The 25,924-nt window shown below is 34.9% G+C and overlaps 1 protein-coding gene across 1 annotated transcript; it reads left to right on the top strand.

Annotated features, from left to right (window-relative positions):
• The first annotated feature begins 6,373 nt into the window (after window positions 1-6,373).
• On the top strand, window positions 6,374-7,332 carry LOC131600293 (probable calcium-binding protein CML25). Its single transcript, XM_058872476.1, has one exon. The coding sequence runs from the start codon at window positions 6,459-6,461 to the stop codon at window positions 7,041-7,043; it is 585 nt and encodes a 194-aa protein (XP_058728459.1). The 5' UTR covers window positions 6,374-6,458; the 3' UTR covers window positions 7,044-7,332.
• Window positions 7,333-25,924: the final 18,592 nt, after the last annotated feature.

Raw genomic sequence — 25,924 nt, 5'->3', positions numbered from 1 at the left:
TTTCTTATTTATAAAATGGGTTTTGCTAACCAATGGTTAAGCATTTAAAAAAAAAAATTATAAAAAATTTAATATTTCAACTTTTAAGATATTAAATACGTAGATTACCAAAATAAATTTATTATTTTAAAGTCTTAATTATTGTCTTGAGGATACTAGTTAGAATTTTCCTTATAAAATATATGAAATATACCAGCTAAATTAAACTCTCTTTGTCTCATTTTATAAACTAAATTTATCATTTTAAATTTATTAATTAATTAATTAATTAATTTATCTGAATTATATATGATTTAAATATATTAATTATTTAATGAATATAAAAAGATAAATTTTATTTATAATATAAAATGGAAAAAGTACCTATACTTCTAAATCTTAAAAGTGATAGAAATTGATATATGTCGTGTTAGTATTTGCGGCCCACAAATAAAATGGTTTGAACAAATAGACATATTAGAAGATATTAGAAGATACATGTGAAAGGTATATTAGTTTAGGATCTTATCTTAAAAGAACTTATGCTTTTATACAAATTATGTTTACTTTAATTTTCTCTCTTTTTATGAAAAAATACTTAAAGAGTTTTTAATGAGTTATATAAAAAAAACTTCAAAGTAAACAGACTGTTAAATATTTCTTAATTTTTATTTATTAGTATATATTTTAAATTTTATAAGAATAAAATATTCATTAAATGTACAAAAATAGTATTAGGTATAATAATTTTCTCATCATATTTATATTAGGACTCTAAGTTCATCTTATAAAATAGTAGGGTTAATAAAGTCTATTTTTCAAACAGTAATATTTAATAAAATTGAATTTGATATGATATATTAATGTCAGAAAAATATCCTATTGAACATGTACTATCAGTTATCATTAAAATTTACTAATATAAGACCAGATTTTAAATTTATAAGCCATGTGGACCAGCACTAGGTAGAAGTTTTTGATTTGAAGACAATCTATTTTTAGTCAAATTTGAAGACGATCTTTGTCGGAATGAATCCTCATAGATGTGTCATCTTTTGAAGATAATGAATGAATATGGCTTATAATAGTTTATTGTAGCAGTGACTAATTATAATAGTTTATTTTTTCTGAATCATGTCTTTTTGAGTATTAGTTTTTACCATGGTTTTAATTTGTAGAGGCAGAAATGGGTGCGGATGTTGCTTTTACGGTTATTGTGGTGTAAATTTTTATATAATACAATGTTGAAAAATATTTATGTACGTTAAGTTTTTTCATTAAATAAACTAAAAAAAACTTCAATCAGTCAAGTGAATTTTACCTTGCAAAAGCAAAAATTATCCTGCAATGTAATAATTGTAGGGTTGATCAAATATCCTGCAAAAACGTTAGTCGTAACTTGTTGCAAGGTGACTATCATTTTGCAATTTTGTCAGGTGGCTATCACTTCACAACTTTGCCAGATGAATTTCACCTTGCAACACATGTCTTAGAGTTTAGGAGAACAAAATACGCGTGTCAGAGCAGAGCAAGATGTTCAAAACAAAATAAAAAGAAAGTTGCAAGGTGAATTTCACCTGGCAAATTTTGAATCGACATAAAGTTACTGAATGAATTTCACCTGACAAAATTTTTAATATTTATAATAATATAATATATTATTCTATATATATTTTTATCATATTTATTATAATATATTTCTGTTTTACAAAAATAATAAACTAAAATTTATTATATTATTTATTTATTTATGAAAAAAATTGCGTACCTAATTTTAAAAATTTTCACATACTAAAAAATTTCACATACAGATTTTTAACAATTTAACATACATATATTCTAACATTTTAACATATTTATATACAAAATCATACAAATTTCATCAAAAAAATTCTAAAATATTATACACCAATCTAACCATCACTACTTACATGATACAAACTTCAATAAAAAATGCATAATTTAAACCAGTTCATACAATCCAATGTAAAATAACAAACAATTTAATTCATATGTGTACCTGAAATAATGGATTTGATGAAAAAACTAAAAAGAACTTTGAAATCAGCAGGTAATTTAAGTCCTGAATGTGTTGATTTGTGTTAAAAATGAAAGCTTTGAGAGATTTTGAGGGTTTTGAAGTGCGGAATTGTGGCTGGGAGAAAGAGGGAATGAAAGAGTGAAATTTGTTGAATCTGGAATGTGAGAAAGGAAACTAAAGTGGTGGTGTTTAAAGCAAGTTTTACTTAGCAACTTTTGCGGGGTGTTTTTCACCTAGCAACTTTCTTTTCAAAAATTTCAAATTGCACCATCAGTAAATGCTAGACATAGTTTCCCCCCAATTTTTTTAAAACATAGTTGCGAGGTGTTTTTCACCTAGCAACTTTCTTTTCAAAAAATTTAAATTGCACCATCAGTAAATGTTAGACATAATTTCCCCCCAATTTTTGTAAATCATAGTTGCGAGGTGTTTTCACCTAACAACTTTCTTTTAAAAAATTTCAAACTTCTCACCGTCTGTTGCGAGATGGAAAAATATTTATTTATTTGCGAGGTGAAATACACCCCGCAAGTGCATTAATTCGCGAGGTGACTAACACCTGGCAAACTCACCCTGCTAATATGATGTTTTCTTGTAGTGATAAGACGTAAATTGAGTTTAGGATTCTAATATTTTGATTTTTGATGAAAATATTTGAAGAAACATTATTGAAATTGTCTAATATAGTTCTTAATATAGCCAGAGACGTAATTTTAAAATTATTTTAAAATCACACCGCAATTATGGTCTGATGTAGTTGCGGACTGCAATTTAAAATCATGGTTTCTACGTCTGAATGTCACCTGGCCTAATCAGATTATAAAAATAGTCAATATATACTCTCCTTACTAATCATCGGGAAAAAGTAAATGTTACAGAAGAATTAATGATGCTTAAACAATCATTATCAAAAGGAAAATAATGCTTGAAAAGAGATTTCATCATTGTATCATTAGTCCGCGAGTGGAAAGGATTAAATGCGGAAGGGAGGTCTCAATAAAAAATATGGAAATTCAATATGTTCAATGAGAGTATGAACTTAATAGATGTTTTGATATTGGGTAAAAATTTACGTGGTTTAAACTAGACGGGACAACTATGAGTAGAATAGACAGATTTCCTGTATCATAAGAAGTGATAGATTGGTGGCACGTCTTAGGACAACGGGTTGGAGATTAATCATTATCATTTATCAAATAAATATTTTGGAAATTTTTTCCAGAATTACCTCCCTAGAATCTCTAACAGTCTTCCTTTTCAAGCATTAGATCTCAAGATAGTAGCATCTGAGGCCTCGGCAAGTGCCTCAACTTTACCAACAAAAGCCTTCTTATCTATGTCCTTATCAAGATTTTCCTTTACTCAGGGATGTTTCACCAAAGTCATCCTCCTAAAAACACAAATAACATGCATCAATGAGCGAAAGTAATAAATTTCCCTCCATTATAGCTTTGTAATAAAATTTGAATCAGTTATTGACTTGATAATAGCTTTGTATACCAAGTAATACCAATCCAAATAATAATTTCCCTCCATTATGCTTCAATTCAGATTCAAATCTCTCCTTGCAATATTAAGTGAACCCTTTGAGTCAACTTTTAACAACAAAAAAGTGCCTCAGAAACTTTGAATTTTGAATTGCAAATCGTGATTGAATCACTAAAATTTCGGTCCCTGTTGATTAATCAAAATCCAATTCTAATGAAAAAACTCGCATTGCCTTGTACTTCCATCTTTACTCACACTTTCAATGAGCCTCTAACTCTATCTCTCACAATCCAAGCCGAAATTGACTCACCTTGAGAAATCCTTGATAATGAGGAACTTGAAACATAATGATGTTACTTTAACTGTATGATTTTCAAAGGAAAACTTTATTATTTTTTTGATTTTTGAGAGACGAAAAAAACGTCTTTCATAACTTATATTATCGAGAAAGAGGGCAAATTTTGGGGTGCAACAAGTGTCTTGTTTATCCCTCAGATGTGAGCCTTTTTTATACCTCTCATTGGTGGTCGGAAGCCATTATGGAATGACTCTTAAACACCCCTAATTATGATAGCAATCGTAACCTCCGTTGTCGCCTTTATGGAACATATCGCTTTGCATAACTGTTCGGTCGTCCTTTCGTGTTCGTAAGCATCACAGCCGACTAAGGCTAGTCGGCGACCGAGGTGTTAATACGTAGATCCTTCCGACTGGCTCAAGGTCCCGAGTAGGGGTAACCCTCAAGCCTACCCGATCGAGTGCTACAAACCAACTTCCTTACTATAGCTCTTAATCTCAAATTTCAATTTATTTCATAAAACATAAAAAATGAGAAGAATAAACAGACTCTATATAGTAAAAATCCTAATTGAAACACTTTAGTAATATTATGGGTGCATTTGGACTTAAGATTTATTGGGTTGATTTTTAATCTTTTTTACATAATTTATTTTGTTTTTTTTCCTCTAAAAAAACTAGATTAGATTGACACTTGTGGTTCTAACTTTGAATATAGGACATATTTTTACAACATCCTTATAAAATTTTGCTAAAATTTCAAATTATTTAATATGATTGAGACTCGTCAAGATTAACCCTTATACGTTTTTATAGAATGTCATTAATTTTGATGAGTTTCACTAAAGTAATTTATATAATATAAATTTTGAATTTAATTTATCCATTAAAATATTATTAAACGATGTAATATTAATAAAATATAATTAAAATACTTTTCTTTTTTTAGTAATTTATATTTTACAAGTTACCTCAAGAGTGATTCAAATGTTGAATTGAAATATATATTTTTATTATAAAGAAAAATTATTTATACTATTAAAAAAATAAAAGAAACAAATTTTGCTTTTAAAAAAAAATTGTATAAAAAAAACAAAATGAATTTAATGTACCGAAAATAATGACTTTAAATAAAAATGAATAAAAAAATAAAATGGATTTAATATACTGAAAATAATAAATTGTAAACTTTAAATAGAAGGAAGTTAAATTTTAGAGAAAAAAAAGAAGAAAAAAAAAGTGACAAACTAATAACGAGTTTAACAAACTCATAACAACCCGATTCACATGCATGAATCATTGTTTACCATGGAAATTGGTAAACACATCTATTCTTTTTTTATAGGTTACTTTGCGAGATCGACTAGGGAATCTTAGAACAATGCTTCAATTTTTCCAAAATGTTTTAACAAGAGTTTAGAAATGATGTGTGTTATAAACGAGTTCGACACAACGTCGACTATTTTCGTTTCTGAAAGTGGCGCTCAAAGAACTTTAAAAAAAAAAGATAAAACTCATAAAGAATAGTAAAACTTGGAAAAAACATAAATGACATAACATTTGAAATTGAAAGAAAGTTGGTGATTCAAACGTACATTGCCCATGCTTGACTCATTTTCCTCGTAGTTTGGTTACTTTGAGTGCTAGCGTACATGTTTGCGTAAGTTTGAACACCCCTACAACTATTTACAAAGTTTTATTTATAATACAAAGGTGTAACTGCTTTTTGGCGGTCTTCTTCTCTTTGCACGTCACGTGTACTCTCAGAATCTCCAAATTCTTCCCTTATTGGACACACGTTCTCCATTTTGGCTATACACGTCTGATTTTACTTCGTCCGAACTGATTTCGACTGAGTCTGCTTATTGCAATGCATTTCCCAACTCTTCAGGACCACTAGACTACTTCAGTTTTCAGGCTCAGTCGACCCCTTCATATTTTATTCATGGTCGACTCTGCTTTCATACTTTATTGGTTGGATTTCTCCTCCTATCAGAATCTCATGGTCGACTGTGCTTGCCGTCCTACATCTAGGAGTTCCTATCTCTACTTCATGAAAATAATTTATATAATATAAATTTTGAATTTAGTTTATTATTTAAATTATTATTAAACTATGTAATATTAATAAAATATAATTAAAATATTTTTCTTTCTTTAGTAATTTATACTTTTAAAATTACCTCAAGAGTCACTCAAATATTCAATTGAAATATATATGTTTTATCATAAAGAAAAATTATTTATACTATTAAAAAAATAAAAGAAACAAATTTTGCTTTCAAAAATAAAAAAAATTTATAAAAAAACGGATTTATTGTACCGAAAATAATGAATTGTAAACTTTAAATAGAAATGAAGTTAAATTTTAGAGAGAAAAAAGAAAAAAAGTGTCAAACTAATAACAAGTTTAACAAACTCATAACAACCCGATTCACATGCATGAATCATACATACTAAAATTAGAACAAAATCATAATTGAAAAGGCACACCACAACATAGATCAAAAATCTTGACATACATAATTTCACCAATAATAAACATTCAACTACGAGTGATTTACACCATTAATTTTTCTCTTGTCTTCCCCAATTCACAATTTCAACAAAGAGAAGGAATTTCTCTCATTTCCTGTGGGATCAATAAAAAAGCATGGGTTTTCGATCCCTCTTCAACCGAAAGAAGAAACTCTTAAAGAAAACAACATCATCTTCCCCAACAACCGTAACTGATCACGCAACATTTATCTCCCGTACACCGTCCCTCCAATCACGTGCCCATTTCAATGAGGAATTGGAGCAGGTGTTTCGTAAATTTGATGTTAACAATGATGGAAAAATCTCTTCTTCAGAATTAGGATCCATCATGGGAAGCTTAGGACAACCCGCGACAGAAGAAGAACTCAATAATATGATTCGCGAGGTTGATGCTGACGGAGACGGTCACATCAATCTCGAGGAGTTTATCGAGTTAAACACCAAAGATATTGATTCCAATGAGATTTTGGAGAATCTCAAAGATGCTTTTTCCGTTTTTGATGTTGACAAAAATGGTTCTATATCAGCTGAAGAATTGCACAATGTTATGGTTAGCCTCGGCGATCAATGCTCCCTCGTTGAATGCCAGAAGATGATCGGTGGTGTTGATAGTGATGGAAATGGATTGATTGATTTTGAAGAGTTTAAAAGAATGATGATGGGATCTACATTCGTGGGAAGAATTAATATGGAAACATGAAAAACTTGATGTATGGTTTTAAATTATGGTTTCGGTGTGGTGTTTGTTGCGATTCTATTTGGTCACACTTTTATTGTGATTTGATCGCAAAATGTTTAAGACCTAATTAATTAGGAAAGTACATTTCAGCATTGATTGTTATTTTTTATTGTTATGTATGGGTTTTCATTGTTGCAAGTACTTTCGTTTAGTTTCTTCTTTTATTTTCCTTCTCAAGAAATTGTTGGTTGAAGACCAGTCTTTTATAACTTGTTTATGGAAGATACATCATCATTCGTAACGTTTTAAATCTTTCTTTGAATATCTTAATTTGTGTGATGTGATGATTGAATGATTGTTTATTTTATTCACTTATGCTTGTATGAAATTAAATTTTCTAGACGTAAGGGTTGCACCCCTAGTACGATATCTTATATTCAATTGCTTAATAAAAAAATAAAAAAAATTCTAGACGTGTTATGAGATGAACTCTCATACTTCATATGTATAATTTACTTAAGTAATTTGACTTGACTTAAGAATACAACAATAAATAATGTTGTTTTCTATAAACTCTATGATATATTGAAAGTTATTAGCATACAAGAATGAATAAAATTGTTTTCTATAAACTCTTTGACATATTGAAAGTACTAGTAGATTACTTCTAACTTAGACATATGTGTGCGAAGAAATTGGAACGCATGTTTTTACACATATTTTCACATTATTTATATTAAGAATGGAGTGATCACAAGACAATTTAATAGTTCTACTTTAAGATATAGAAGTAAAACATGTGTAGGCGATTACAAATTTAATTTTAAAGTACCAATATTTTTAGGTATATATGGCAATATTAGAACAGTGAAGGATGAAATGGCTACAGGCGTGTACGAGTGTACGTTCACCATATTTGTAAAGAAATAGTTTTGAATATTATAGAAAGAAGTTTAAGGTATGATGAGTTCGATGATGAAATCATGTCAAGTGACATTATAATTATGGTCGAGTTAAATACTACATGATTAAATGAAGAGAAAAAATATTATTTTGTAATATTTAATTGATGGATAGATGGAAATATGTCAGAATTGGATTGAACTTTATTACGTCGAAGGGTATTTTTTGGTTCGACGGGGAATATGCAAGAGGTTGAAGTTTGGTCGCATGTTGCTGTCGAACACCTACATACTGTAGTTGAAATGTATTCTAGTATGTGGATGTCAAAATGTTAGGGTTGTTAGTATTTTGAATTGGGCCTGTTTGTAATGTCAAATTGTTTAAGTTAGTTTGTACCCTAAGTTAGCTTGTAATGGGTATTTATTAAAAAGCCCATTAGTTTAGTATGTTAAGTTTATTATAAATAGCATACTAGTCTCACATCATTGCATACTGCAAATCCTAATTTAGGGTGGGATGGTTATTTGTTATTCTTCTAACACTTGTAATCTTAATTCAAAGAGAAAGTAAAGAATAACAGTTATAACCATTTCCTTGTTGTTCTTCTTGCTTCCCATTGTATTCCCTATTATACTATGTTCTTGGCATGGTTTTTTACAACAAATTGGTGTGGTGAGCGTGAAGAAGATGACTTCAACAAAGTATGAGATTGAAAAGTTTATCGGAGTGAATGATTTCGGTCTGTTGCGCTTGAAGATGAAAGCCCTACTGGTCCAGCAGGGTTGTTTGGAAGCGTTGAAGGGAGCAGCAGCTATGGACGATGCATTAACGAAAAAAGAAAAGATAACCATGATCGAGAAAGCCCACAGCGCAATTCTATAGAGCCTTGGTGATAAGGTTCTTCGACGGGTATCGAAGGAGACGACGGCATCAGGGTTATCGATGAAACTTGAAAGTTTGTACATGACCAAATCGCTGGTAAATCTACTCTACCTGAAGCAAGCTTTGTATTCATTCAAGATGATTTAAGACAAAGTGTTGGTTGAGCAATTGGATATGTTCAACAAGCTGATTCTTGATCTTGAAAATATTGATGGGAATATCGATGATGAAGATCAAACGTTGTTATTGTTGTGCGATTTGCCTAGGTCACATGCTCACTTCAAAGAAACTCTCTTGTATGTAAGGGAGTCTCTGACCTTCGAAAAAGTTCAATTAGCCTTGTATTCTCAGGACTTGAAGGAACGAAAGGAGCATAAACCTTCGACGGTTGGTGAACGTTTGGCCTTTAAGGGAAAATTCTTGTGAAAGGATGGTAAGTTCGACAAGAAGAAAAGTAAAAGTAAACAGAAGTCTTACAGTGGCAAAACATCTTGTATTCGATGTTATCATTGTAAGAAGGAGGGTCACACAAGAAAGATGTGCCTTGGACGCCTGAAAGATCATGGAGGTAAGGATAATGGCAACACAACTATTGTTCAAGATGATTTCGAATCATCTGATGTTCTTGTGGTTTCAAGTAGTGACTCGAGTAAGGAGTGGATTATAGATTCAAGTTGCACTTGGCACATGACTCCAAACAAGGACTTGTTCGAAGAATTATGTGATCAAGATGGTGGATTTGTATTGTTGGGAAACAACAAAGCTTGCAAGATTACAGGTGTTGGATCTGTAAGATTCAGGCTCCATGATGAGTCAATAAGATCGTTGACTAAAGTCAAGTATATTCTTGGTTTGAAGAGAAATTTGGTTTTTCTTGGTGAATTCGACAAGAAAAGATATTTTTTTCAAGGAGAGAAAAGTATCCTAAGAGACACGAAGGGGTCGAAGGAAGTCTTGAGAGGCGTGAAGAAACAAGGCTTATATACCCTTTAGGCTGAAGTTGTAAGTGGTTCGACAAATATTGCATCCATGACACCTTTGTCGAAGACAGAAATTTGGCGCATGAGATTGGGCCATGTCAGTGAAAGGGGCCTAATCGAATTAGGAAAACAAAATCTTCTTGATGGAGACAAAGTCGAAAAGCTGAAGTTATGTGAACCATGTGTACTTGGAAAATCTTGCAGAATGAAGTTCAACAAAGGCAAACAAAGAACACATGGATCCCTTGATTACATCCATGCTGATATTTGGGGGCATGCAAGGTGTCCATCACATTCAGGAGCGAGGTATTTTCTATCCATAGTAGATGATTATTCCAGAAAATTATGGGTATTCATCCAAAAGACTAAGGATGAAACTTTTGAGAATTTCAAAAGTTGGAAGGCTCTTGTGGAAAATAAAACTGACAGAAAGGTCAAGAAATTCAGAAGCGATAATGGCCTTGAATTTTGCAATGAAACGTTCGATCATTTTTTGTTGCCTCTGGTATTTCAAGGCACAGAGCTACTACAGGTACTCAACTACAAAATGGTTTGGCTGAAAGGTTTAATCGAACTATTTTGGAGAGAGTTAGATGCATGTCGACTAGTGTTGGGTTAAAGAAGGTGTTTTAGGTTGAAGCGTTCGATAGTTTTTGTGTTGCCTCTGGTATTGTAAGGCATAGAGCTACTGCAAGTACTCCACTGCAAAATGGTTTGGCTAAAAGGTTTAATCGAACTATTTTGGAGAGAGTTAGATGCATGTTGACTAGTGTTGGGTTAAAGAAGGTGTTTTGGGCTGAGGCTGTTTCAAAAGTAACATATCTGATAAATAGATGTCCTTCGACTGTGTTAGATATGAAGACACCTGAAGAAGTTTGGTCAGGACATTCACTAGACTATTCTTCAGCGCCTGCTCAATAACTATTTCACTAGGTCCCTCGAGAACTATTCTTACACCGCTTTCTTTTACGTTGGAGGTGCCATCCACATATAAAGTCCATTCTAAAAGGGGTCTTCGTCTATGGGCAAGCTGAGCTTGGCCACGAACTCGACTAAGGCTTGAGATTTGATGCTCCATATCGAGATGTACTGAATTTCATATTCTAATAGTTCTATTGACCAAGATACCATTCTTTCTGCCAGGTCGAGTTTCTTCAACACTTGCCGGATGAGATAATTGGTTTTTAACAAGATGGTGTGCCCTTGGAAGTATGGCCTGAGTTTTCTCTTCGTAGTAACGACGACTAATTCCAGTTTCTCAATCTTCTGGTAGCTTGTCTCAGCGCCCTTGAACACTTTGCTTACGAAATACACATGTTTTTCTGCTTAGTGTATTTATTGGACAAGGACTGAGCTCATCGCCCGCTCGGTGACCGAGAAGTGAAGTAGAAAAGGCGGGTCCTCCTTTGGGTGAGTAAGGATTGAGGTGATGTGAGGAATTCTTTTACCTTGGTGAAAGCCTCCTCATGCTCAACGGTCCATTCGAATTTCTCCTTTTTCCTCGGGGCAGCGAAGAATAGGAAAGCTTTGTCAACTGCACAGGAGAGGAAGCGAGACAAGATGGTAAGGTCTCTAGTAAGTTGTTGTACTTCCATCACATTTGTGAGACACCTTATATCAATGACCGCTTGGCACTTGTTTGGATTGGCTTCAATTCCTCTCCTTGTCAGCATAAAATCTAGAAATTTCCTCGTCTAAACTCTGAAAGAGAACTTGGTGGGGTTCAGACACATATTACCTTCTTAGTAAATGTAGGATGTTCTCCAAGTTATCGGCATGACTATGCCCTTCTGTCATACCCCAAAATTTGCCTTCCATATTCCATTTACAATAATTCAAAGTTCAAGATTCAATTCCAAAGCCTTGCTCAAACAATCCCAAGATCCACAGTCAACTGATTCAAACCTGAAGGTCAACTACAATCAAAGCATGATTCAAACCTATGATCATTGGTCAAACGTCAAGTATAGAGGTGCATAACCATCATTTGATCAAAGATTGATCATGATTCCATTAATAGAAACTCAGAGATGAACAAATACAAAAAGGTTCAAATTAGGGTTTCTTAGGAGAAAGTCAACTCAACTTTGACTGGCCATAACTTCTACATGGAGTATCAGAAATTCCTCACTCAAAGCCTATTCTCAAGTAAATTTCATCCTCTGCAACTTTGATGTTGGGCCCAAGATCAAGAAATGCACCATTTGGGAGATATGGTCAAAGAGATTACAGGTCCCTTCAAAAGTCAACAAGAAACACCTTTTGGGTCAAAACTCATAACTTGAGTTTGGAAACTCCAATCAAGATGAAACCAAAAAGGTCATTTAAATGACTCTTTTAGCTTTCTAAAAAGTCTTAGAATGCATTCATATGATTAAAGTGGAAGGAGATACGAGGCGCACAAGTTGGCAGAATTTCAAGGAATACCTAAAACCCTAAATGAAGAATTTTGAATTTCTTTATTAATAGGCCTAATATTTCCACTTCAAACATGGTCATGACCTTGTATGAGAGCCCTAAATCCACACTCACCCTTCTATAATTTTATTTACTATTTATTTGGATTTTATTCATTTAAATATCAAATAAATTAAGGAAAATATCAAAATAAATAGATTAAATTGCATGACTTCTGTTTTAATCACATGAAGGCCCAAAGAATACCATGAGTAGGTTCAATTTTCGTTCATAGGGGAGAGGGAGGGTTTTAGCCAAAATTGGAAGGAAAAATATCATGTATATTTATGCAAAAACACTAAGGGGTAAAAAGAAACTCAAGACCAAGCCCACAAGAGCCCTAATTCGTTTGCCTATATATATCCATGTTATTCCTCACGTGAAAGAGGGCTGGCAGTCAAGAAAAAAACAAGGGTTTCACGTCACAAAAATAACAAGAAAACTATGGCATGTGAAAGAACCTTCTCCGACCAGTATAGATCAATTCCAGACGTCCAATTACCTAGGGCCGGTCCTTTGAATTTGGGTGCCTTGGGCAAATCAAAAGAGTGGTGCCCCTATAATTTTTTTAACAATAAATACATAAGGATAGATGAAATAATTGGATAAAAAAACACATTTTCATTTGATATCGTGCAAAAAGAATATAAATATGAATATTTGAATCAATGTTTATACTACATCAAAAACATAAACCACTATAAAGAGACTTCTTCTTGATCCCGTCTTTTTTCCTATAAAAAAATTGACCAAACTATTAAAATTATTTAAATATCATCCTCTTAGCATTTTTGTTGCAAAATCATTAATAGTTTGTTCATAATCAAGGTTCTTCAAAAAATTATTTTCAAATGAAATGAACGCAAGACAATTTAATCTATCTTGTAACATAGTTGATCTCAAATAAGATTTTAATAATTTTAATTTAGAAAAACTTCTTTTAGTATATGCAACACTGATATGAATAGTCAATATTACTCTATAATTTATGCATGCATTAAGAAAACAATTAAAAGTCTTTAAAGAACTCAATATCATGTAGCTTGATTTTGATTCTACTGTTAAAACTTCTCTAATAACTTTCAATTCTTCAAACAAAATTTCACCATCAAGATCAAGAGAATCGTCATGTTTTAAACAAGTTTCAAGATGTTTACAACATGCTTTCAAGCCCTTATCATATAATGATCTAAGCCTTTCAATATTAAACAAGAATCAAAAAATGCTTTCATATTTGCTATACTGCTAAAATCTTCTATCAAGTGAGCCAATTGTTTAATCTACAATATATAAGAAATAATGATTTCGAAAAGACTCTTCAACAGACTCAAGATTCGGTTGTGTGGGTTGATATGGATTTTCATCATAGTGTTGTTTTCTACTAATAAACACACATTCAATCTCCACTTCATTCCCAATCTTTACAACACTAGCCTTAGCATTTACAAATCCAAATTCTCTATATTTTTTCAAATACTTGATCAAACCTTTTACTAGTTCTATAGCCACATCAATACACATGTCTTTTTTTTGCAAACTTTTGTTAATTTCATGAACAACAGTTAACAATTCAAACCAAATATTCATAGCTACTAAAAATTCAAAGTTTACAATTCCATGAGTTGCTAAAGATTCGACTTCACTCTTAATTTTGGGATTATTATCTTGTTTGCCTAGTTAAGGTAATGTTTCACTCTTAATTTTGAGATCAATAATATAAAAAAATTTCCATATCATTGTTTTAATTTTAATGCCTCAATCAAACTCTTTAGTTGCTAAAATTATAGATATATTAATTGATTTTATTTTAGGGGAATTAATTGATTTTATTCTAATGTATATTTTATTTATGAGAAATTACATTCTTTTATTAATTTTGACTTTGTAGCGCCCCTATAATTTTGTTAACCAATATTTTTTTTAAATTCCAGCAAGTATTTTTATAATATATATATATATAGGGGTAAGAAAAAAAAATTTGGTGCCCTAAAATTATGGGGCCCTGGGCTCCCGCCCCGCGAGCCTGTGCTCAGGGCCACCCCTGCAATTACCCTCTTGAAGGTCCCAGGTGCGTAGCCATACTCTCTTTGAAGCCTGAAGCGTCACCAAACGTTCCCTCCATAAGTCATTGGTTTGTTCACTTTCTGAAAATTCAAATGTTAAATACGCGTGTTTTAAATGATTTTAATTGATTCATTCATGCTCCTGATATTGTTTAGAATCATTTAGGACTGTTGTTTACTAGGATCAACGCTGGAACAGAGCTTTGCCATTGTTAGGGCAAGGAAGCTCTTGTGCTTCGTATTCACGTTTTCAATAGTTCTTAGACCGAAACGATACTATATTCATGACCAGGGGATAATTTTAAGATGATCTGGGCCGGTAGTTTTCCATCTTGATCGTGTTTTTGCAGGTTTGAAATCCCAGAACTTTGGCTACGAAAACTGGTTGCAGGAACCGTAGCAAAAGCTTGTGAAATTCGTAGCTAAAGTCTTTATGCATGGAGCGATGAAGAAGATGAAGATGAAGGGGCACGTTGGAGGCTGGGGATTGGTCCGTCAAAGAAAAGTTTTTCTCTTTCCCATTCTGATTGGCCAGTCAACGGTTCAGAGCCTCTCTCCCCTGTTTTCATTGGTTCAAACGCCTGCGCTGGGTCCCATTTTGACTCAGTTTGAATTTCCAATCTAATTACTTATTTATCTATTTATTTATTTCTGGTCAATGTGTTAACACTCGTGACTTGCAGCCTAGTTGGTGGAGCGTTTTGCCCGTGAACCTAAAGATCCTTGGTTCGAACCTGCGCAGGGCCTCTTTATTTTTAACGTTTCATTAACTTCATTTGTTTACAAATCCTGCGTTTCGCTTCCCTGAATACCCACGGTGCTCATCAGCCAACAACCTTTGGATCTCAACGCTGCTTGGTCCAGCGACCTCTGATGTGCCAGACCACCATGCACACTCAGGATACACCCACATGCAATCAGGCCCCAGGTTTTTTGGTTTTATTTGTTTATTTTTTTCTTATTATTATTATTATTTGTTAAATCATTTAAGTAAATTATTCATATAATTTGATCTTTTATTAGATTTATGGTATAATTAATATTGGGATTATTTCTCAATTATTTGAATATTTTGATTTAATTTATTTAATCAATTTTAATTATAAAAATCACAAAAAACCTTAGAAAGTTGTTACCAAGGCATTAGGGTTTGTCCAATCCCATTAGTTTTCTAGCCAAAATAATAGGATTTAATTTGTTATTCGTTTCGACTAAACCTATTGGTCGCAATGATTAACAATTGATTAATTTAATTAATCAAATCCTATAAATTAAAACAATTATATTTTGCTAAATGGTTTTAACCAAATCTATTGGTTACGATGATTAGCACTTCCTCTTTATCAAATTCGTTATTATTTGTAATCAAATCTATTGATTATGAGGGGTAACGATAATAAGTAAATTCTAAGAAACACATCTATTTGCTATTAGTGATAATCGAACCTATCGATTAGAATTGTTAGCAATCCCCGCTAATCTATTAATTATGGTGATCAAACCTATTGATCATTGCGATTAATAGTGCATATTAAATACCAGGGTTGTACGCCCAAACCTCAAAATACTTTTCAAAACCTCAATATCAAACTACGGATTTTCATCCTCATTCAAAACTACGATAGGCTACCCAAAGCCTCCAAAACCATATCAAATCAAATTTCAAACTCAAAGGGCGTACAACCCTTCCCCGAACTACGTAGACTCTGATCCTCCATAAGGAGGTACGTAGGCACTTGGCAACAAGGCGAGTCCCCCTTCCTCCAAATCTTAATCATGTCTTTAACCCTATTAATTGTTTGTTACCTTTCTTTATGTTTTGCCATAAACCTTTATCTTTGAGATGTTAGCCTTTAGGAAAGGGTTGAGGGTTGTCGCACGCTCGCGAAATGAGGAACAGAGTCGCCACTAATATATTTATCCCAAAGAGGGAAAGGAATATCAGAAAACCTGGAATAAGGAAAGGATAAGAAAAGGTCTTTCGACCAGAGATAAGGTACGGGAGTCGGTTACGCGAGGGGAAGGTATCAGCACCCCTCACGCCCATCGTACTCGATGGTATCCACCTATGTTTGTTGCTATCTAAAGGGTGTATAAATCTAAAGCTTAATTACTAAGGGAATGCATGCAAATGAATGAAAAAGAAACACGGGGAAAATAAGGTTTTTAAATAGTTGTGCTCGCTTAGGCCCCGCGACCTAATGCCTACGTATCCTTTTCAGGAATCAGAGCGCCGTAGTTCGGCTCTTTAGTTTTTGTTTGTTTTTGTGTTTTTTAGTGGACGAAGTTACATTCGCACTCCGCTGCTCGACCTCTGGAGTCTTAAGCTGGGAATGGAGCGGAAATAACGTGTCCGATTAAAGAATGCCTCTGAGGCGAGATAGAGAAAAGAGTTTGAGCGTTCGAGCGACACCCTAAAGCAAGGGAGACTCGAGTTGCTCTTTGGTTTGTGTTTTTTAACAGTCGGGAACTTACGCTCGAATGGTTCCCTAAAGCAAGGGAGATCCAAGCTCTCGAACGATTCCCCAAAGCAGGGGAGGTCCAAGTTTCCATTCCCTTTTTATTAGGTCAAAAGTTGATTAGTCATTTTTTAGAAGGTGTTCTTGGTGTTTTTTAAGGGAAATTAAGTCAAGTATTTGTTAAGTATTTTAAAGTTGAAAAGGAAAAGAAACTAGCCTAAGCATGAAGGGAATTTCTAGATCCTAATGTTATCATGGTTTCTACCTAAAGGTTAGGAATAAAAGAACATGAAAATAAAGTCACAATTAGAAGTCAATAGTGAGTAACACAATGGTGCAAAGCTATACACAAGCATGAAGTAGCAAGTCAAAAACATAGTACAAAATGAATTAAAAATACTACTATTTTTTATGTTGATTTTTATGAGGAAAATTGAATTACAAGTCAAGTAAAAAGACTAAAAAACAAAATAGCCTAAAACTACTACTTTTTAGTGATTATTTTTATATGTCAAAAATCATGTGTTAAAAGTCTAAAAAGAAATAGAGGAAAATTAGTGTTTTTATTGTATAAAAGAAAATAGTAAAACTCTAATTAAAACTTAAATTCTAACAATGAACAGGGGGTGCAATACTGATATTGTGGTGTGAAGAGCAATTAGGGCGCAGGGCCCAGCCCAAGGGCGTTTTTGTTACATGTCTCCTTTCAGCCAAAAAACCTGAGTGTGATGCTGGGCTTAAGGGGTGTGGCTAGCAATTTGCGTGTGGCCCAACATCATTATACCCAGATTTTGTTATTTACCATTATTATTCAAAAAAAACAATTAAATAAAATAATGAAATGAAAATAACAAAAAGAAGAAATAGATTGGGATTAGGGTAAAGGGATGTGACGGTTCAAATTACTCAGCTCTTCTTTCTCCCTCTCATCTCTCATACTTCGCCGGAAATCGCTCCGCCGCGCCGGAGGCGGCGGAGCTCAACCAAATCTCGAGATCCCGACCTCATTCTAATCCTCTCTTCGCCCTCTATCACAATCTCTTACCTAATTTCTGCAGATCTTCCCTAAAATCGAAACCCTAAAATACTTTTAAAAACCGAATTAGGTGATGAAGACGGAGTTACAGGCTAGGAGACCTTAGGGGAAAGACTCAGGGGTGCTTGCTCTATGTGATGCTAACAAGAAACGAGCGAAGAAGATGAAGAACGGAAAGCTCGTAAATCTTACCTGAGGTGCGGATCGTGAGGATGTAATTGGCGAATTTCGTCGGAGAACTTCAATTAAGGTAATCTCACTTCTTTTCTGCTTTCTTCCACTATCTGCTTCTTCTTCTCGTCTTCAATTTTGGATCTTTGATTTGCGATTCTGGACCGACTTTGCTGATTGCGTGATGCTGTTGTTCAGTTGAAGACGATGATGACTTCGAAGCGTGATTGAAGATTGAAGATTATTGATACTTGTTGATGTTGTTCTTGAATGGAAGAAGGCTTCGAAGGTGAAGAAGGTATGAGATGCTGCGAGGTTGAAGTTGAATGAAGAATCGCGATAACTGAAGTGAAGGTGTGTTTCAATGGAGTTCTGAAGATTGGAGGGATTGGAGGCTGAAGAATGTGAAGGTGATGGAGAAGATGAATGTGAAGGTGAAGAAGATTGTGGTGAAGATGCAGAGAGGTTGAGAGTGATGGATGCTGAAGAATGATGGTGGAGGGAGCTGGAAATGAGAGAATGAATGGAGAGAATGGGGAGGAAAGTGATGAATTTGTAGAAAATGGTGTGGAATGATTGTGTGCGTGGAAGGGAAGAAGAGAGAGGAAGATCTGCATTTATAGGTAAGAATCTCTTCCACTTTTCTGTTATGCAGTTAGCTGAATCTGTTAGCATTTGTAACTGAATTTAAGAGTTTGTTAGGAGGTAGTTAGGAGTTGTAACTGACTTTTGAAGTTAGTTGGGTCAGTTACAAAATCAGTTAGAAGGTTAGTTGAAAGTCTGTTATAGGTTGGTAACTGAATCAGATTGGGTTCTGTTAGGTTGTTAGAGTTTGGTTCTGTTATGATTTGGTTTTTTGCTATTGGTTAAATCGGTTAGGGAGAGTTTGCTGAATCAGTTATGGTTGTTATGTGGTTAGTTAAGTTCTGTTTTTTCTGTTAGGAATTAGTTAAAGGGAATGGAGAGTTAATTATGGTTTGTTTGAAACTGAGTTTGATAGTTACTTGAGAAGAGGGAGAGTTAGTTATAGGACAGGTTTAAAATTCAGTTAGAAATGGGGCTGAACTGAAAAAAGCTTGAATCTGAATGTGGTTTTTTCCCTTTGTTTTCAGTTTTGAAGATTGGTTGGAAACAAATATGTCGTGGCTAGCTGATAATTGACTAATTTGGCTTCCTTGTTGATCCATGAATGCAGGTTGCAGGGCTGTTTTAGTGGGTTGGATTTGTGGAATGCAGCAGATACATTGGCACTGTTTTGAACCGCATATGGCTAGCAACCGACATAACTGAATCAAATGCTGCAGAGTGTGGTGTCTGTTTGGTTTATGCAGGGTTGAATATGGATTTGGTATGGCTATATGATACAAATGATGGGGCAAAGATGAAGAGAATGAGAATGTCCAAAATGTATTTTTGTGTAAATGTGGATGAATGGTGTAATGTAATGAACTTTTGTGATCTTTTTGTAATGGATATTGATTCATAGATAGACTTTTATTTTAAATATGAACTCATGAATGAATGGTAAGTGATGTAGCTGTATTGAGATTTTTGTAATGAAACGTAGTTTTGATGGAATTTTCTTGAATCACCAATGACACTTGTCTAAATCTTGAATGAAAACCTTTGAATTGAATTTAGTCCAAACTCAATATTGGTGTCCTAATTGAATCTCAGATCCATGATATTTTGTACTTGAAGTTAACTTGATATGCATAAGACTTTGGCTTGATGCGTTCACCCTTTCTTCAATGGTACCACAATATTAATCTCACGACTTAGACAAAAAGATTTTGAATTGATCGCTTTGTAAAGATCCAAGCCTTAATTATTTGGAGAATATATCAAAACCTCCTTAAGAAAGCCCACATACGCAAATTTGATAATTTACTGAAAGTGAAGTCCATAAATCAGATAAAACTCCAGCTCTTCAAGATTTTTGATCCTGATGCCAAATTTATTAATTAATGATGCATGTGTTATGCCAATGACCTAATGAAGGTATGCGAATGAAATGTGCAGCTTAAGCCAATTAGAAATAAAATTAGATGGGCAAATTTTGGGGTGCAACAGCTGCCCCTATTTAATCGTCTTAAACCTGAATGAGATTGGCGTCAGCTTTTCAAACATTCAAGGTAGAAGATGATTAAATATCAAGTGAACCTGAAAATTTGCCTTATGAGAGATATAATCCACTGGGGAAAGTGATAGTGTCATTTATTGAGGAAAACTGCGTCAATTCTGGATTGAACGAAGTAACTCTGGGTTAGAAATGAAATAGAATTCAACTCTGAGTTGAAGAAGAAAAGTGGGTCAACTCTGGGTTGAAGAACGGAGAAAAGTCAACTCTGGGTTAGATAAAAGATAAACATCGATTCTGGATCGAGAAGGGAAAGAAGAACATCAACTCTGGGTCGAAGATAAGATGAGGATATCAACTCTGGGTTGAGAAAAAGAAAGAAGAACAATTAGGGATGATCATCAACTCTGGGTTGAGAAGAAAATAAAGAAAGAAAACCGTCAACTCTGGGTTGAGAAAAAAATCAGGAAAGAAGACCGTCAACTCTGGGTTGAGTAGAAGAGGTAAAAGATAACTATCAACTCTGGGTTGAAAGGGAAGAGAAACAAGACAACCATCAACTCTGGGTTGAGTGGGAAAACAGATAAGGGATCAACTTTGGGTTGAGTAAAAGATAAGCGTCAACTCTGGGTTGAGCGGGAAAAGAAAAGAGACAACCGTCAACTCTGGGTTGAGTGGGATGAGATAATTAACTCGGTTAAAAGATGGAGGGAAAGTCAACTCTGGGTTGAACTCAAAAACATCAACTCTGGGTTGAAGAAAAATGACCATGATTGGCTTTGGGAGATGACACCACAATGGTAACTCTGAGTGATCCAGTGGAATATCGATTGATTGCTTGTAGGGATCTCACCTGATGAGTAACTTGGCTTATGCTTCATATGCAAATGTTTGATTTATTTGTGCATTTTTGAAGAGGCAATGCTATGGATTCTATATGCAATGTATTGATTGATTTGATCAGGGTTTCTGCTTTGGATGTGGAATAGGTGGAGCTCTGACACTCTGCTTGAGAATCAAGGTGGGGTGGATACCCCTGGTTTGTTGATGATCGGATCATGTGGGTGAAATGATAATGAGAATGCAATGATATGCATGATGATTGTATGATTATGAATGCAATGATTGTCTCCAAGATACCAGGAGCGGATGGAGTATGCCCTTGTGGAAGGTTGTTGCTTGAAGGACAACACTTGTGAAGGTGAGGTGTTTAGTTTGACTCCTCGACACTTGTCTTGATATCTGACACTTGCTTGGGGATGGAAGAAAGAATCGTCACTAGCTTGCCCTAGCTTGTATGACCTTTTGAGATAGAATTTTGACATGCTTGAATCATGGAGATGTGCAATGGTCTGCCCCAGTGTTGATCATGGAATGAATGCCCCAGATTGAAAGGAACTCTTCCACCCAATGGATTTCTTCCGATATTTGCTCAGTGGATGACCAACCTTTGCCTTTGTAAGATTACTCGATGGAATTTCAATGTTGAACTTTCCTTGGTATCAAGTACTTACTTTCAAGTTTAGAGACAATTCTGTTTTGAAAAAGATAATGAGAATGCAATGCACATGTTAATCTCAAAGAAAAGTTTTTATTTGTCGATAATGTTGTACTGATACTAACACAAATGACACAGCAACATTAGGAGTCAGTTTTGACATGATTTTACAGTTTGTATGCTTTCGGAACGAACTCTGCTTCAATTAGGACTTTTGAGGGTTGTAACGTGGTCGGGTTCACGGTTTAAGAAACAAAGGATAAAGGCTCAAATTCTACTTAACCCACCCCTCTTCGTGATGTCCTCCAGTCCTACGTTCAGCTAGTTCGACACGAGTATTCGCCTTTCAGGAAGGATTGTGATGGACGAGGATCCTTTATGGCTTTGATGGAGGTGGCAGTCACCCTTTGATGCTTTCGTTTGGTCATAACAACTTTTCCCTTGGAGGATTTCTTTTGCTTTTGCCTTTTGTTTTCCCTAATTTTTGCCTGGACAAAAAGTTTCTTTTGACTTTGATTTTTGTTGTCCAGCGGGATATGCCCCAATTTTGCCTAAGTCATTTGCTTCAAAGCTTTTCTTTTTGACTTAGCGGGCTATTGCTTCTTCTTTTTTTCATAGCTTTCTTTTTATTCTTTTTGTCTCGTTCGGGAACAAGTTGTATGGCCTTTGTGATTGACTTGTAGAAAAGGTAGCGACTGCTTTCTTCTCAGTGAAAGAGAGACATCCATTGTGGATTGTGCTCTTCTTCTTTTGTTGTGAGATATGATTGATCCTCTGATGGAATACCTGAAAATTGAGCGCTCGGTCGCACTAACTGAAGTCTACCCTGCCCCTGGTTAAGATTGAGGGTTTTGTATCTTTTAAAAAGAAACTTCTACTCCTTAGGCTCAAAGGGGTTGACGAAGGTTTCACCCCCTTATAACTCCAGTGTTTAGGAATTGAAACAATGCCTGTACATCGTCAGCAGGATCTTGTTCCAAAAGCATACAATTAGTGATTCATGTGTTTTTGATTCATTCTCCTTTTTTAGTTGCTTAAGACAAATGAGTTGAATATCAATGAACATAATGACAAAAATGAAATGATTTGAGAAAAACATGTATATTGCATTATTTTTATTTATTCAAACAGAATGAGTTTCTTACATTGAGAAGTACTTGATAACAACAAAAGTAATACAGTTGAAGATACTTGAGAAATCTATACAATGGCAAGTTTGGCCTTATTTTGATGCAAATGAAATGTTCTTTGACAAACACAAAGTCTTTAGGCTCCAATGGTGGAAGGTGCCCTCATGAGGAGGCACGGGGTTCTTTGATAGTAGCTTGATCTTGTTTGTAATTCCCCATGATTCTTCTTCAGTGAGCTTTTGTCAGATATCGGTGTGGAGGAATCGTCTTGACTGATCTGATGGAGAGGAAGAGTGGTAAGAGTCTTGATAACCATGGATGCACATGCATGAATGCAAAAATGTTAATGAAGATGCAAATGTATCATAAATCAGGATCAAGGATCAAGGCCTCTTGGATAACAACTTCTCATGGTCAATAAGATATGGTCGAATCCTCCAGATTCAGAGGTTCGACGTTGCTCTCGGGATAAATAGCTTGTGCATAAGTCAAAGATGGTCGAACCCTCCAGATTCAGGGGTTCGACGTTGATTCTGATAGATAACTGATGTAGAACTTCTGTATAAGTCAAATGTCCCAGGATCAAAGGTTCGACGTCTTTTATTGAATAGCAGAAATCCGGGTATGATGGAGGTCAAGTTTCCTGTCCCACCCCAATCTCACGGGTATGTAGTCTAGACACGGACAAGTGGTCCCTAATGGTCACTAGGGTCTACAGTTCCCATGGGGTACAAAGTGTTTGAGGCAGCAAGGGTGCCAGACACAGTGTTCCATGAAAGAACCTCGCCCAGTTGTGGTACCCCATGTTGAACTCGATCGTAGCAAGGGCCACGGGAGTCAACACGAGCATCCACGCTAATCCTATGTGTCACTGGCCTGGGTAGTGGGCCTTTTACCTCACAAAAACCCCCCACCTGCAAAACAGAACAGAAGACCCCAAGGAACACAAAATATAATCCATATGCATGATGTGCAAGCAGAAAATAAACATGCAAACATATATACAAGATATAGACATAAAACAAATAAACACCCAATAAAATAAAACAAACAAAGGCTAGGATCGATTTGCTTAGGTCATCCCCAGCAGAGTCGCCAGCTGTCGCACGCTCGCGAAATGAGGAACAGAGTCGCCACTAATATATTTATCCCAAAGAGGGAAAGGAATATCAGAAAACCTGGAATAAGGAAAGGATAAGAAAAGGTCTTTCGACCAGAGATAAGGTACGGGAGTCGGTTACGCGAGGGGAAGGTATCAGCACCCCTCACGCCCATCGTACTCGATGGTATCCACCTATGTTTGTTGCTATCTAAAGGGTGTATAAATCTAAAGCTTAATTACTAAGGGAATGCATGCAAATGAATGAAAAAGAAACACGGGGAAAATAAGGTTTTTAAATAGTTGTGCTCGCTTAGGCCCCGCGACCTAATGCCTACGTATCCTTTTCAGGAATCAGAGCGCCGTAGTTCGGCTCTTTAGTTTTTGTTTGTTTTTGTGTTTTTTAGTGGACGAAGTTACATTCGCACTCCGCTGCTCGACCTCTGGAGTCTTAAGCTGGGAATGGAGCGGAAATAACGTGTCCGATTAAAGAATGCCTCTGAGGCGAGATAGAGAAAAGAGTTTGAGCGTTCGAGCGACACCCTAAAGCAAGGGAGACTCGAGTTGCTCTTTGGTTTGTGTTTTTTAACAGTCGGGAACTTACGCTCGAATGGTTCCCTAAAGCAAGGGAGATCCAAGCTCTCGAACGATTCCCCAAAGCAGGGGAGGTCCAAGTTTCCATTCCCTTTTTATTAGGTCAAAAGTTGATTAGTCATTTTTTAGAAGGTGTTCTTGGTGTTTTTTAAGGGAAATTAAGTCAAGTATTTGTTAAGTATTTTAAAGTTGAAAAGGAAAAGAAACTAGCCTAAGCATGAAGGGAATTTCTAGATCCTAATGTTATCATGGTTTCTACCTAAAGGTTAGGAATAAAAGAACATGAAAATAAAGTCACAATTAGAAGTCAATAGTGAGTAACACAATGGTGCAAAGCTATACACAAGCATGAAGTAGCAAGTCAAAAACATAGTACAAAATGAATTAAAAATACTACTATTTTTTATGTTGATTTTTATGAGGGAAATTGAATTACAAGTCAAGTAAAAAGACTAAAAAACAAAATAGCCTAAAACTACTACTTTTTAGTGATTATTTTTATATGTCAAAAATCATGTGTTAAAAGTCTAAAAAGAAATAGAGGAAAATTAGTGTTTTTATTGTATAAAAGAAAATAGTAAAACTCTAATTAAAACTTAAATTCTAACAATGAACAGGGGGTGCAATACTGATATTGTGGTGTGAAGAGCAATTAGGGCGCAGGGCCCAGCCCAAGGGCGTTTTTGTTACATGTCTCCTTTCAGCCAAAAAACCTGAGTGTGATGCTGGGCTTAAGGGGTGTGGCTAGCAATTTGCGTGTGGCCCAACATCATTATACCCAGATTTTGTTATTTACCATTATTATTCAAAAAAAACAATTAAATAAAATAATGAAATGAAAATAACAAAAACAAGAAATAGATTGGGATTAGGGTAAAGGGATGTGACGGTTCAAATTACTCAGCTCTTCTTTCTCCCTCTCATCTCTCATACTTCGCCGGAAATCGCTCCGCCGCGCCGGAGGCGGCGGAGCTCAACCAAATCTCGAGATCCCGACCTCATTCTAATCCTCTCTTCGCCCTCTATCACAATCTCTTACCTAATTTCTGCAGATCTTCCCTAAAATCGAAACCCTAAAATACTTTTAAAAACCGAATTAGGTGATGAAGACGGAGTTACAGGCTAGGAGACCTTAGGGGAAAGACTCAGGGGTGCTTGCTCTATGTGATGCTAACAAGAAACGAGCGAAGAAGATGAAGAACGGAAAGCTCGTAAATCTTACCTGAGGTGCGGATCGTGAGGATGTAATTGGCGAATTTCGTCGGAGAACTTCAATTAAGGTAATCTCACTTCTTTTCTGCTTTCTTCCACTATCTGCTTCTTCTTCTCGTCTTCAATTTTGGATCTTTGATTTGCGATTCTGGACCGACTTTGCTGATTGCGTGATGCTGTTGTTCAGTTGAAGACGATGATGACTTCGAAGCGTGATTGAAGATTGAAGATTATTGATACTTGTTGATGTTGTTCTTGAATGGAAGAAGGCTTCGAAGGTGAAGAAGGTATGAGATGCTGCGAGGTTGAAGTTGAATGAAGAATCGCGATAACTGAAG

The sequence above is a fragment of the Vicia villosa genome, linkage group LG4 (assembly GCF_029867415.1).
Source record: "Vicia villosa cultivar HV-30 ecotype Madison, WI linkage group LG4, Vvil1.0, whole genome shotgun sequence".
In the NCBI taxonomy this organism is placed as follows: Eukaryota; Viridiplantae; Streptophyta; class Magnoliopsida; order Fabales; family Fabaceae; genus Vicia; species Vicia villosa.
This window is presented reverse-complemented; position numbering and strand designations above follow the sequence as displayed.